Source organism: Corapipo altera, unplaced genomic scaffold (assembly GCF_003945725.1).
Source record: "Corapipo altera isolate COAL_440 unplaced genomic scaffold, ASM394572v1 113, whole genome shotgun sequence".
In the NCBI taxonomy this organism is placed as follows: Eukaryota; Metazoa; Chordata; class Aves; order Passeriformes; family Pipridae; genus Corapipo; species Corapipo altera.
The window spans coordinates 1,003,452-1,017,604 of record NW_020884895.1 but is presented as its reverse complement, the minus strand read 5'-3'; the positions used below and the strand labels follow the sequence as shown (position 1 = coordinate 1,017,604).

Sequence of the window (14,153 nt, the reverse complement as noted above, 5' to 3'; positions counted from 1 at the left end):
AACAAACAACCCCCAGGTGCCTGGGGGCTGCAAACTGGTTTTAAGATGCTGGTGGGTTGTTTTTCCTGTGTGGTGGTGGAAGCAGACCCCCCCAACCACCCCATCACCAGATAAGTGGCCCCCATAGCACTTGGCTACCCCTGGGACATGGGCACATGTTGATTTGGCTCCATGAGAAGATCTTCATGCAGAAAAGCATGTCACCACAGATGATTTTTATTGGCATCCTGGCATGGGACGATGCAGCCAGTGACTAACAACATGGTGAACGGGACATCAGGCTCAGCTATCACCTCAGATGTGCCCAGCAGTTTCAGGGAGCCTTGCAAGGATAAGCCTGGTGCCAAGGTGCCCCACTGCAGGTGGAGCCTCTGCCCTGGATGGGCACTCTTGGCCCAGGCATGTTTGATTACTGTGACTAATGAGTCTTTAGAATACGGGGTGGGGGGATTGAGGGGGGAGGAGGGACTGTTCAGTGGTTTTCCAGTCAAAACTCCCCTACTTAGAGCTATGTGCACTCAGAGGTAGCTCTGGGTTTGCCATGAACAGACCTTGTCATGGGTGCAATAAAGATTTTTGCAAAATTTTTGAGGGGGTTCATGTTCTCCCCTCTATGAGGAAGAAGATCATAACATAGCTTCTTCTTCACCTTTGCTGTGGTGCAGTTACAGCACCGTGAGCAATTGGGAGATGCTTTGCAGGGCATTCACAAACTTCTTCACAGCTTCTGCCTCAATGCAGTCAAATTAACCACTCTCATTGCTTGCACTGGGGCTGCCCAAGGCACATTGGTGGAAAAAAACCAGGGACCAGCCTTTAACCTGGTGCTTGCAGAAGCACTGCAAGGAGGAGATGGTGACACCGGGCTGCACTGAGATATCAGTCACACTCCCAGCGCTGCTGGGAGCAGACAGGCCGGTCCGATGCAATGTGTTACCCCTAAACTTGGGACCAAAACCACCCCAAGACCATTGCAAAAAAACCATGTGTGATAAAGGGGTACTTTTTCCCAGTGTTTTTCCCTGTGTGCCTCAGCTGCTGGGCTCGCATGCGAGGCCGTGCGGGAGCTGCTTATCGGCTCAGCCTATCGCGGTAGCACACTGACGGTGCCGCTGCCCATCTCTGCTCTTAATCTCATTACAAATAAAGGAGGGGTAAAAGCTAAACTGAGCTCATATATTAATTCCCTGTGCCCTGCCCAGCTCAGCTTCAGGAAATACCTACTAGAATTGCCAATCTCGTTATCCAAACCATCCCTGGAAACGATCATTAGCTGCCTTGCTCCTTTGCCAAGCACGTCCCCTCGCCATCCTGGCTCCAGTTTGCCCACAGGGCCCCCACGGTGCCTGCTCGTGCCAAGGCATGCACTGCAGCCACCTGCACCCTCCCACCTGACCACGGCCGAACCCCCTCCCCTGAAGTTCACCAGTGCTCTCACCCAGAAACAAGGTGAGGGTGGCCAGGCAGCTCTCCGAGTCACCCTGTTTTGCTTTGTCAAGTTCTTGTAGCGTACTGGACTTATTTTTGGTGGGGTTGGATGGTGGCCAGGAAGCTGGAATATGTTGACCTTTATGACTTTTTTTTTTTTTTTTTTTATGCATAACAAAGTTTTGTTAAATGAGAATGAAACAAACTCGGTGCCAGCTTTCATCATGTGTTTAAAACAAGATAAAAGTAATCCTGGGTGGGCCATGGTACCCACTAGACCTGTGGAGACAGCAATTTCCACTGGGGAAAAACAGAGAGGTGACCCATGCACACTACACTGTGCTCCAGGAAGATACTGGGAGGCCCTGTTGCTCTCAGTGGCATCTATTGCACCTGTCCATGTGGATCCTGAGGCTCAAAGTGAAGACAGGGCTGTGCTTGGGGTGAACAACAACGTGGGATCTGGCCCTGTGCATGGCTACACTCCACTGGTTCTGGTGCTGTCGCTGGCACCAAGGCATCTGATACATGGGACCTGGGTGCCTGCTGTGGAAATGGAGTGATGGGAGGAGAAGCACACACATGTGCCCATCCACACCTGGCAAAGAGCACAGTGTTGTGGGACCTGACCAGAGTCATACCCCAATGCACCGACAAGCAGGAACATTTCCCACAGGTCAAGGTGGCTCTTATAGTGGGGTGTGGGCAGAGGAGCAGTTGTGGAAACAAAAGACATACGTACTTCTTTCCTTTTTTAATATAGTTCTTCCCCAAAGCAGGACTAGCCCATTTTTATCTCACTGCCAGCTGTTTTGTTCTTTTTCCCCCCAGGCTGGGCAAGGGTGTGGACAGGAGGAAACAACTCTTTTTTTTTTTTTTTAATGACAGTTTTTAATGGGAAGATGTTCCGCCGCCTGTGAGTGCTGAGTTTGGCTCTGCCCAGCTTTAAGCAGGAGGGATGAGCAGTGCTCAGTGCAAACTCCATCTCCTTCCTTTGCCCACATCTTCTCCCCGGCCAAGTTGCTGCAGCTTTCAGGCAGCCAGCAGCCGTAATGCAAAGCTGACAGACCAGTGCAGGCTCTGCTCCCACCCATGACCACAGTGCTTCCGAGGTGGGGACATCCTTGCTCAGGGGCTGGCCAACCTTACATAGAGAAGTCGGTGGGGATGGTGCCACCCAAATTGTCCACCACCAGGTCAGAGAACAAGCAGCAGGGTGGGGACACAGCAGGAGGGATGCAGCTGCGGGGTGGGATGGAGTGGCAGCAGAAGAGGTTTTCAGCCAGGCTGATTGCTTGCAGGGCTTGTGGCTGGGGCTCCAAGGGTGATCAAAGCTGCTGTATTTTGCTACGTCAGTCTAGAGGCTGGGAAATAAAGTTGACACATAAAGGGGTCCAATTGCACGATGTTTTATAATTTATCATGCTCCACCTTGGAAATAACAGAGATTAGTCATCATCCAGTGGAGTTGTTGGAGACTGCCTTGTCCACATGGCCCAAAGCCTCCACAATATTGGTGAGGTTCAGTGGCTTAAAATTAATGCCTTAGAAAGTCTCAGGCTAATGCCTATGGAATGTCCAGGTTTGATTAGATTGTAGCCACCGGACATAAAAAGCTTTAGGTATTTCAGTCTTGATTATAGATTCAGGAATTTGTAAATACCCACAAGTTTTATTTTCAGGTGAGGTTTCAGGGGTGAGCTTTTGGCTGGAGGGAAGCTGTCAGCAGCCACTTGCAGTAAGGTATTTAAAGCCCAAAGGGGCTCAGACTCATACTTTCTGCTGGCCTCTATTGGAGGTTTTTTTCCTCGTTTCCATGCACCTACCCTCTGCATGAGGCATCAGGTGCCTTGCTGGGCTATCGTGACCCCTGCTAGACATTGCTGCCCACACCTTGGTGCCTTCACTGCCACTGGCTCTTCACAGTCTATTGCTGCATCCCTGACTGCAATGATTCATCTTCTCCTTAATGAAGGCATCATTTCATCTGTATTGTCCTGAAATATTACTGACTTCCCTGTGCTGAGACATGCCTGTGGTACAGAGCAGGCTCCTCCAGTGTCCCCACACCACAGCAGCAGCCTTCTGCGAGGGGCAGCTAAACTTGGCTTGAGCCCACTTGAACATCAAAACAAAAGCAAAGCTCCTTGCTAGTAAAGATCTCCTGGCATTGAGTAATACCATGCAGGGCTTTGCATTCAAAATTATGTCCACACCCAAAAACGCACAAACACACAAAACCATGTCAGTTGTTGTTTTAAATACTTTTAAATTCCATTATGTTTCCTTCATGAGTTGTTTTCTTTTTTTTTTTTTTTCTCGTTGACTGTCATAAATCAACCCTGCTAATCCCACTCTACATGTATTATTATTAGGAAGGGCATGGCAGAGTGAACAAGGAACTAAGGCATGGTTCAACCATCTCCTTCTCCAAACGGCTCCTATTGCTGGTGATAGAACTGGGAAATGTGTAACAAATGGCCAACACCTAAATGGGTTGTGCCTCTCTTTGGTGGCCAAGCCTTGGCCAGAGGAGCTCAGAGCTGGCCTGGGAGCCAAGTGTGCTCTGAAATGCACATCAGCTTTGTGCTCAGTGGTGTGACTACAGACACTGCCTCCCTGGGGAGCTGCTTAGTCCTTGTGCTTTGGGAAGCAGCAGTTATCAGACTGGCAGGGCAAGAGAGGAATAACAACGTGAATCAATGTAGCAGGAAGCAAAAATGTAACTGCATCAGGTTGTCCCTGGGGCATATTTGACCAAGGAGGAGTGTTATACATTCAGTATTGTTCTCAGTTTTCTTTTTCGAAGGATACAGGTGCCCTGCAGGCACTCTGAATGTGACCCTGACAGCTCTAGCACATGCCAGGACCCTACATCAAATCTCAACACTGAGATTCATTTCTCAGAGGCCGAGCCACCCTGGTGACAACCTCCCACTTGGATAAAAAAGAGACCCAAAAACCTACATTGTATTTTGCTGTGTGTCTCAAAGAGCTCTGGGACTTGCTCCTGTGAGCCAATAAACAGCGTGCCAATAAACCTGGCACCCATCTCTGCTGTTGCAGCAGAAATACAAATCCACTTCTGAGCTAGACATTGCCAAAGCAGAGAGCTGAAACAAACAAACAAACTGTAAAAGTGCCTTTGACTCACCACATTGCTGTTTCCTGGCTTCAGCCTGGCACAGGCCACCAGCAGGTCCCATCAGCAGAGCAGTGTGGTGAGCAGCATGGCCCAGGCAGCCTTCTCCCGTCTTGGGAAATTGTTTGCAATTGAGTCCCAAAATGTTGCATCCTTCTGAGGCTGCTCCACACTTCTGCACCAAGGGCGTTTCACCCAAAGTGTCTGTCTTGCTCCGTACACCCCAGCAGAGCACAGGGGCTGCAACTCCCTCTTCCCTCTCACCAAACTGCCTGAAGCATGTCAGTGGTATGAAAGTTACTGCACAGCTGGATACAGAGCAATGGAGATGGACAGGCAGCCAAAAGCACATACACATTTAATCCTGTCCACACTGGTGTTTCTGACACTCCTCCAGCATGGGAGGGGTGAGGGGTGCTCTAAGGTCTGGGGCAGGAAACCCCAAAGGGACAGGTAACATCATGAGGCAGACCCCAAATTCCCCAGTCTCTCCTTCTACTAACTGACTAAAGAAAGACAAAGACAGGCCCAGATGTGTTTAGTTTATTTCCTCTGGATTTAGACACAGCTCTGGCTAACCACCACAGCAGCAAACCAACCACGACCAGTGCCAGCCCCCCCATCTCCTCACAGGAAGACCAGCTGGTGGGATCCCTGGAGCCCTGGGAGGGCTGGGGCTGCAATGAGGGGGCAGCTCTGCAGGATGCACTTGGGCAGATGTGGTTGTTGGGGGATGGCAGCACAGACCCACACAGAAGGTGCAGCATGTAGGAGTCAAGCCTTGGATGCAATTAGCATAGTGCAGATGGAGGGACAACAAAACGGGTGTCAGCTCTCCAAACTGACAGCTGCCCTCCCCTTCCTCCCCCCAGCTTCTCCTCTGGCTATTTTGAAAAGGGGGAGGGGGTTAGGCATTTACAGAAGAGGCTCTTTAGCAGGGAAGGGTCTCTGAAGGCAGAGATCTGTGGGCAGTTCTTTGAGGAGCCAACATGATCAATCTTTTCAACAGTCTATGATGAAGAGAGATAATCTCAAAGAAACAAACCATGCTGGTGACTCAGAAACACACAGAACTTTGTCCTCTGCAGATTCAGCATCAGAGGAGGTGCAGCAAATGACTCTTCCAGCATTTTCTAGGTGGTAATGGTGCCCTCTTCATAGTCTGGGCATTTGTTTTTCCAGATGCACTGAGCTCCCCTTTGTCTCGCCCAGGACCAGCTTTTAAGGAGGTCTCTACAGAAGGACCATCTTGTCTACAGCCTTGCAGCCTGAGAATGGATGGGAAGAGCGTGCTTCTGAGCCTGGAAGGCTTGAATAGGCACAAGCTGCAGGAGCAAAGAGAAAAGACAATTCTCTATTGCAGATTTTAAGTTCTGGGAATGTCAAAGCTGGCAGAGGGAAGCAGAAAAGAACTGAGAAAGTGCCAATGCAGCAGGGAGCTGAGCAAAGTTGCTCAAGGATGAGAACTCCAGCAAAGATCCCTGCAATGTTTTCTGGAGACATTGAATTCTTGCAGTAAATTCAGCAGTAAAGATTGCTGCAACCTTCCTTTTAGGAAGTAGCACCAGAAGCAGCTGTTGGATCAAAATAAAAGCTGTCCCTATGTCTGGGACATGGGCAATTCTGTGACTCAATGCTTGTTCTGATTGAGATAGAGGCCGCTCTGATCCCACACACAGGAGTAAATATAACGGTTGGAGAGGGATGATTTACTGGCTTAGCAGTAGTTACTTGCCTAGTAAATCTGGATAGGCGACAAGTGCTTTCATTGCAACACCCTCTCAGAACTACTCTGAGCAAATAGATGCTACCACACCATGGACATCTGCTGCTTCTGCACCGTCAGGATGGGAGGATGCAGGCAGGACATCCAGAGTACAGAGCTGCATCATGATCAACCAACACCACGGCACTGTAACTTCCTAAGCCTTTCAGCTGCTTTCCAACACGGACCTGGAAATTATGGGGTTTACTATGAACTTTGGGGTTTACCAGCAGCAGACTGGGCTGGCAGCTCAAAGGATGCAGTGTGAAGCAGCTTCCTTCATGCTTCCCAGGCCATTAGCCTTCCCAAGAGAAGGGACTGAACATGAGTGACAGACCCTTTTTCACCAGAATCAACTGCAAATCACATCCCTTCATCCCTGTGCACAGCTCATGCTCCTGCTCAGCAGCTGATTTCTGGAAGGTCTGCTCAGAATTAATGCCCAAACACCAGCTTTGCATGGCTACCAAGGTATATGCATTTTGCTAGGACTTGGGTCTTCCTTTGTTTTTCCCCCCAAAAAGCATATTTCAAATGGTGAAGAACAGCCATTACTGATTCGTGCTCCAGTTTTCACAAAGCAGCACTGCCCAGGTCTTCCGCCAGCACTTAGCAGGAGCAGGAAGGCTGGTCCATTAGCATACCTGAGACATTTCTCTAGCAGATGCTAAAGAGAAGCAGCTATTTTTGGTTGAGGAAGAACAAAAAATAGGTCCTCCAAGGGGGTACACTGGGCCTGAATGAGTCCTGAGAAGTGCTAGAGGAGAACAGGAAAGGCTGAAGGCAGAGTCAGCCCCGCCAGGACATGCTGGCACAGGGATGAGGGTCCCAGCAAAAGCTGTGCTAAACACAGAAGAGGCACTCTTGAAACTCCACAATCATATTAACCTGTTAATTTATACAGTGTCTCTGTACAAAAATAGAAGGGTTCTAATAAGATTAACAATATTAAATAAATATTTAATAGAAAAAGTCTTTGGCCTAGTTCATAGCTCATCCTTTGGGTTTATGTTCATTTCACTGGGTCCTAGATGCTCCTGGTCCAACATCGCGATCACTTCGTCTGCCTGGATTCGCTCCTGCAAGAGTGGAAGGGGAGAAATGGTAACAGCAGAGCTTCAGTGCCTGCTCTCAGCTAATTCAGTGTGGCTCAGCCTGCTGGGAGGACACACAGCAAGGATTTCACAGCAGTGTATTGAGAGGATGGGGAATCTGAGCTGGGAATTTGCTCGGCAAAATTAATCAAATCCTTTTCCATCTCAATACCTAATTCCGTCCTCCCTTCAGGACTGCAGTAGCTGGGGCAGAGCTGATGTACTGCAGTTTCCCATCACACTCCACTGGCAGCCACTGCCACAGCATACCCTCCTCCTGTCCCCTCAGCATGATTTCAAGCCCCCTGGGCAGGGCTGATCTCCTACCATACAGGCAACAAGCACAGTGGATTTACCACTAGCACAAAAAAGCTGAGAGACATTAAAGTACATGACTGAAAATAAGCTTTTCCCAAAACCTCACAGCCCACCTGCATCACAAGGCAGAGGCACCAGGGTTTTGCACTCTCCCTGCATTTAGTTTTGCTTGGTCTTGTATCTTTCATTCTTGTAGACCAGAATTGATACCAAAGGGAGGTAGGGGCTGGTACATCAGCCTTTTAAAACAGAATCTGGAGGGTGCCTGGTGAAAGGCATCACAGCCCAGATTTTCCAAGGCATCTTGGGTTCCCAGACTCACAGACTTCAGGTTGACAAAATGTCTTTGAGGACTTAGCAGCAGCGACACACCACTGAGCTGTGGATGGCTCTGGAGGAGTTCCCCAACCATCAGGCTATTACCACTAGGTGTCAGAAATGGCCAGCCCAGCCCTGCACGGAGCCCTTCCACACCTCACTAAGCACCCCAGCCAGCACCACACAGGGTAATGGGTGCCCAGGAGCATGACTGGCAGGAAAAAACAGTCCCAGGGATAGCAGCTCATATGGTGGGAATGCTACTGTGGGGGTGTAGTGAGGGGAAAACAGATGTGCTGGGACTGGAGAATAAGATGGTCCTGGTTCCTGTGGGATGGTAGGTACCCCCCTACTCCCCCTCAAATCATGATGGAAGGACTCACCAGCTCTCTGTAGAGAGGGTCCAAGGTGAACCAGAGAGCCACAGCGCATCTCTGGCCTTTGGTGACTGCCTTCACCCCGTGGGGGTTCTCGCCGCCCGACGAGAAGCTGATCATTCGCCCGCACTTGGGCTTGATGGAGGCCTGTGGGAAACAGGCAAAACCAGGGTAGCAAGGAGAGCACATGGCTGGGCTCGCCATGGTCCAGGGCCTGGGACCTTACTGGGCATCTCTCTGTGTCGCCCCAGGACCTGGTGAGCTCCTCTGGAGGACATGTAGAGCTCTGGGCATGGTTGAAAAAAATGCGTGGGGTAAATAGGGAGGTGTCAAGCTTAGTCACGCTGTGCAGACATCAAGCAGAAAGGACATGGAGTCCTTGCAAAGCCTACAGGTGACCACCTAGAGCAGAATGGGGCCATGGCATAACTCCAGGGGGGTTCAGGCTAAGCCTGGCACAGCTGTGCAATGCCTCTTTCTTCTCTCTGCAGAGTCCACAGGAGGTATCCTGCAGAACCTCAGGGGCAGAAGTGCCAACCAAATCAACCCTCAGGCACTTAGGTAAACACAATCTACCCTCTAGCACCTACCAAACTCCAGAGCACCAGCATGGTGCCCAGACCTCTGTCCAACAACAAAGGGGGTGCCCAGCTTCCCAATGGTTCCACCCAGAGGTGAGGGCTTGTGCCTGAGCCACATCCCTCTTAGGGTTTTATGTCCACCATTGTGACCCACTGTAGCACAAGAGACCAGAGCCAGGCACTGCATCTATATGGAAGCACCACTTCATGTTTGGCCACAAGATGGGGTGGAAGCTCAGCAGTCCTCCAAGCAGGGATGACTACCAGCCATCCCTCTGCCTGCGCTGGGATGATGAGAACCCCTGATCTGTAGGTTTCCTGCTTGGCACAGAAAACCCCTAGAAAGTGAACAGAAGATCTGTGCACTTCTGCCAACATGATTTTTTATGGGCTGTTTGCAAGGTAGGAGCCACGGGCTGCCTGGGGAAGCTCAGAGCCCCTGAGCACGGGCTGCCTCAGAGCAGCATTTGGTCCACAGCACCCCCTTACCGTCACGGTTTTGGCGTCCATCTCGGTGAAAATGAACTCGCCACCTTCAAAATCCGCGTTCATGTACAAGAGGGCACTGGGGGAGGAAGCAGGAAACCCCTGTGACAGGAGCAGTGGGGAGGGCTCAAGGCTGACCCCCGCCTCCAGGACAGATCCCACATTGCTCCATCAAGACATGTGTGGGGGTCACCCAAGCTGCTCTGATTTCAGGGACACAGCTGAGAACCAGCAGAACTCTCCTTGGGTAGGGAGCAATTCTCAAAACATCCCCTGGATCCCACCAGCTCTCACCCTCCTGTTTTGCACCAAAAACATCTGACAGACACACAGTCCTGTGGGCCACAGTTGGGATCCCCCAACCCTAAAATATCCCCCCAACCCTAAATTATAAGTAAACCATGGCATCAAGCTTAGTCACAATGCTTTCTGGCACCATAAACTACCTGCTGGATCTCACTTCTACCATGGCTGGGATGTACCAGCTTTAATCTTGTGAAGCAAGATGCCATGACTTGGGGAGGGTTCCTGGGTGCAGATCTCCCTTCCTTCTTACCTGTAATCCCGAAAGGTGTAGGCAGGAGGCTCCTTCCAGCACTCATTGGCTTCAGGGTCCAAAAGGCAGTTGTCAGCATGGATGGGGTGGCTCAGGTCATTCCTTCTCTCCTGCTGGCCTAGGCAGGACCATGTGGAGGAAGGGGGAAGGGGAAAGGGTGGATGAGATGGAAATGCCATGCTCTGTGAGGTCCATCATGGGGTGGGAGCCTGCCCCGTCCCCACTCCGGGTGGTGTTCACAGATGAGAGGAGAAAAGCAAAGGCTGGGGAGAAAAGGCAACATCTGAGGACTCAGATCTGCACAGCTCTGCTTGTTCCTTACTGCAGGGAAGCGAAATGGAGAACTGTGCATGGGGTGGAGAGGAGAAGGGACAGCAAGAGGAGGCAAGAGAAGAGGGAGGAGAAAACAGGAAGAGCTGCAGACATGAAAACCAAGAGACATCCCAGAAATTAGCATCTTTGGGACAGCAGTGCCCACCCTTTGCTGTTGTGGGGATGGTGACTTTGTCCAACCCTTGGCCACCAGTTCAACCATCATGCAAAGCACAGTTAATCTCAGGCCTGGGACCCCCACTCATAAATCAGGCTAAACCCCTCCCTTCCCCCAGCCCTGCCTTGCCCTGCCCCTGGCCTCTCGAGCCCTTACCGGAGAGGGCGGTGCGGCACACCAGGTGTGTGTAGGAGAAGTAGAGGGTGGAGTTCAGCATGAAGTAGGACTGGACGATCCTGCGAGCCTTCTCACTGATGTCGTAGAAGAGCCGGGCACTCTTCAGTGGGACGCGGCCCTCGTAGCCATACTGGGCAAGGAGAAGGGGCAACAGAGGTCAGTGTCATGTGCCCACTGGGAGGGACGACATGGGAGAGGAAGAGGAGGAGGAGGAGGGAGCTCTACCTTGAGGGCTTTGAGGACGGTGGCTCCTTCAAATCTCTCATTTGGGGTGTGGGGGGAGGTTTTGCCCCTGTAACCATCTCCAGCCAACATGATCCCCTGAAAGGCATGAATACACAGCTGGTCAACTGGTTCATCAGGAGAGGGGGAGCTGCAGTAGAAGCACCTGGCACCCTCTTCCCCAAATTCCTCAGGGTTGCATTCACAGGGACAGATGAGTCTGGTGGGAAGGTGCTGAAGCTCTCTATGAACATGGATGATGGATATCAGCCACCCACTCCTGACTGGAGACATTCAGGCACCCTCAGTCCCTTCCCAGACTCAGTTAATGGTGAATGAGAAGGCTCAACCAGACTTGTGGATGAGCATCCTCTGGGACTGTGTGAAACATGGGGCAATGAGCTCTTTCTACACAGGCTCCGTCTTGCAGCATGTTTCTAGGAACAGCCTGAGATGGAGCAGCAGCTCCTGTGCTGCACTTATGGGTGTGCTATGGGGATAAGTATCTGCCTGCTCTTCACAGGCATCCTGGCATCAGTTGCAACACTCAAGAGCGAGGTATGAACCCAGAACCTCTCCAAGGGCTGGTCACACATTCAGCTATCACAAACCTGATGCTGGGGAGAGCATCAGGCACTCAGCCCAGGTGGCAGCCATGTCCCCCCAGGGGCATTGCCAACTCACACTGGCCACCCTGTGCAGCTCCCGGCACTGCTCCTCTGAGATGACGTTGTCCAGGAGCACTCGCTGGGTGCCATTCAGCTGCTGTGAGTTGTAGACAAACTTCACATCGTTGTAGAGAAGTGGGCCCCCTGATGAGAGACACAAAACAACCCTGCTGAACATGCCCTGGCCTTGTTGACATCTTGTACCGTGACTGAGGGCCAGCTGAAGTGACTCAGGTGCGCAGCCAGGGAAAGAGCTTCACAGCTTCACAGCAAGAGTTTGGCGTCCCATCAGCAACAAAAGAAACAGAAGCAATGGGAACACTCAGAGATGAAATCAATTTGCTGCAAGAACATCAGCATTTTCCACCTCCTCGTCAGCTGCCTTGCAAACACAGGGACCACAGCCTGAAAACGCCAGAACCTGATGGGACACAAGGAGAGAGGTGGACAGTGGCTAACCTGGCCTTCCTGCCCAGTTGCCAAAATCATCAGAGGCCATAAGTTTCCATTGGACTCGAGCTGTGTGGATCTTGCTGGCTTGGCATGCAAAGCCACTCTCTGCAATTGTCATCAGTGGGTTTTTTGTCATTTACACACACAGAAAGCCTCACAAATGCTGAGCTTGCTCTCCTCCAAGAAGGGGGCTGGCAGTGGGTGAGCCAGAGGAGTCTGAGGACAATCCTCCACTGAGGGAAAGGAGCTGCCCTGTCTGACCCTGCCATCCCTCACATCCTGCCTCCGAGGTGCCTCCTTCTGCCTGCCAATGGCTTGGCTGCATTTTGGGGGTCCAGGTAACATCCCTGGAATGGGAATATAGCAGTGGCTCGGCTTTCACACTGCTGAGCTCCCATCTGGTATGGGGCAACTAAGCCTCACCACATGCTGAGCAAACGGGCAAGGAGAAGAGAGAGATTAGCTTTTTACCAGAGGTTTTGCTCAATCCCCATCAAATTTTACTGATCAAAAAACCAGGGCAAAGCCTCTAAATTACCTCTAAATTTTCTGAAGCTTCTTCTCTGCATCTCCTCAAAGAGAGAAAATGAAATAAATGGTAACAACAAAAGCCTAAACCAGATTTTTCTCCAGGAGGAAGGTGAAATGCACCTAAGCTGTGAGGAAAATTATGCATTGTCAAAGAGGGGCAATGAAATAGAGGAAACAGAGCCAAGGAGCTCCTCTCTCACCACTTGGTACAAAGAAACTTCTCTATGACACTGCTTTTATAATCTCTACTTTTCCTGTCTATTGAGGCACATTGTGTTTTTGGAAGGTCTCCTTGGCCTATGGAGGACACATAACTCCCACAGAGCCCTGCCACTATCCCAGTTTATTTCTGAAGAGTTAGGTTTCTTGAAAATGGAGAAGATGGGACCATTCTGATGTTCACTGTGCTGATCTTATTGCTTGATAATAACATTTATTGCAAATGCAGCTGGATCAGAAACAGGACTCTCAAATCCAAACTCCTGGCACACACACTCCAACTCAGGCCTGAGTTTTCCAGCTCAGATGTTGCTCTTCCCCAGCCATAGGCACATGAGGGATGGAAGGCGTCACTGACCACTTCCACCATTTCTTCTGTTTCTCACAGGAAACTAGGAGAGGTGGTCCTGTGCCATGAACATCTTGTCCCATACCAGCAGCACACTCCTGCCTGCCTTCACTGCCCCCAACTCCCTCTAAGGACTAACAGAGAGAGACCTGTTTCCTGTGCCTGTGTTCTGTGAAAAACACCCCAAAGAAACTGAGGAATTTTTTTTGACTTTTGGGAGTGAAGGAATTGGCAGAAAGGAGGAAGGGGGGAAGGAAAGAAGTACAGAAGAGTACAAAATTAAAATGGACTTTTCTCTTTTGGCCTATTCTTTTTCCAAGTGAAAAGAGAGAAAGAAAAAAGACAACAGAGAAAGGCAGCAGCTGGATGGACAAAAATCCCATTTTCTTTTTGAATGGTTTCAGTTCTCTTTGTAAACAAAAACATTCTGCAAGTAAATCAGAATAAAAACACAGAAGAAAAAACAGAAAGAAGCACTCTGAAATTACTTGGTTATAGAGGGCAACCAGGTCAACAAATATAATTCAACCAGCTCTTGACTTATGCAAGCTGTTTGGGATCCTCCTGTGGTATTCACCTACTTTATGGACGGCTAGAGAAGGGATAACAATACCCTGAACACAACACTGAGCAGCTGGAGACTGCTGGGGAAAGCTGTGAAATTCCCAAAAAAGCAAAACCATCTATTGCATTACAGGGAGGTTTAATTGCCTGCTGCTGTGTAGCTGGCTCACTGGAGACACGAGACACCTCTTGGCTTGAGACCCCACTGTTTTGCAGTAAGAAGCCTGCTTTGGTGCTTGGCTACAATATTGTTATTCAAAATTGTTATGGGGAAAAAAATCTTGTCTTTAGTAGAAGATGTTATGGTATTTTCTGTGGTTGCTGAAAATGTGCTGAAATCAGTTGAATGTCTGCCAACAGGCTTAAAAACAAGTGACTTGATGTAAGCGAAGACATGAAATCATAAACCAGTCTG

General features: G+C 50.2%; 1 protein-coding gene across 1 annotated transcript in view; it reads right to left on the bottom strand.

The window, feature by feature from the left end:
- Positions 1-5,098: 5,098 nt before the first annotated feature.
- The window catches only part of P3H2 (prolyl 3-hydroxylase 2), a 69,162-nt gene continuing 60,107 nt past the window's right edge, over positions 5,099-14,153 (bottom strand). Inside the window, exons 9-15 of the mRNA XM_027647594.1 lie at positions 11,639-11,766; positions 10,958-11,053; positions 10,712-10,862; positions 10,066-10,183; positions 9,513-9,588; positions 8,449-8,589; positions 5,099-7,414 (exon numbers count right to left, since the gene is read on the bottom strand). Of these exons, the coding sequence (XP_027503395.1) occupies positions 7,322-7,414; positions 8,449-8,589; positions 9,513-9,588; positions 10,066-10,183; positions 10,712-10,862; positions 10,958-11,053; positions 11,639-11,766 (803 nt within the window). The 3' untranslated portion in view covers positions 5,099-7,321. The remainder of the gene's footprint in view (positions 7,415-8,448; positions 8,590-9,512; positions 9,589-10,065; positions 10,184-10,711; positions 10,863-10,957; positions 11,054-11,638; positions 11,767-14,153) is intronic.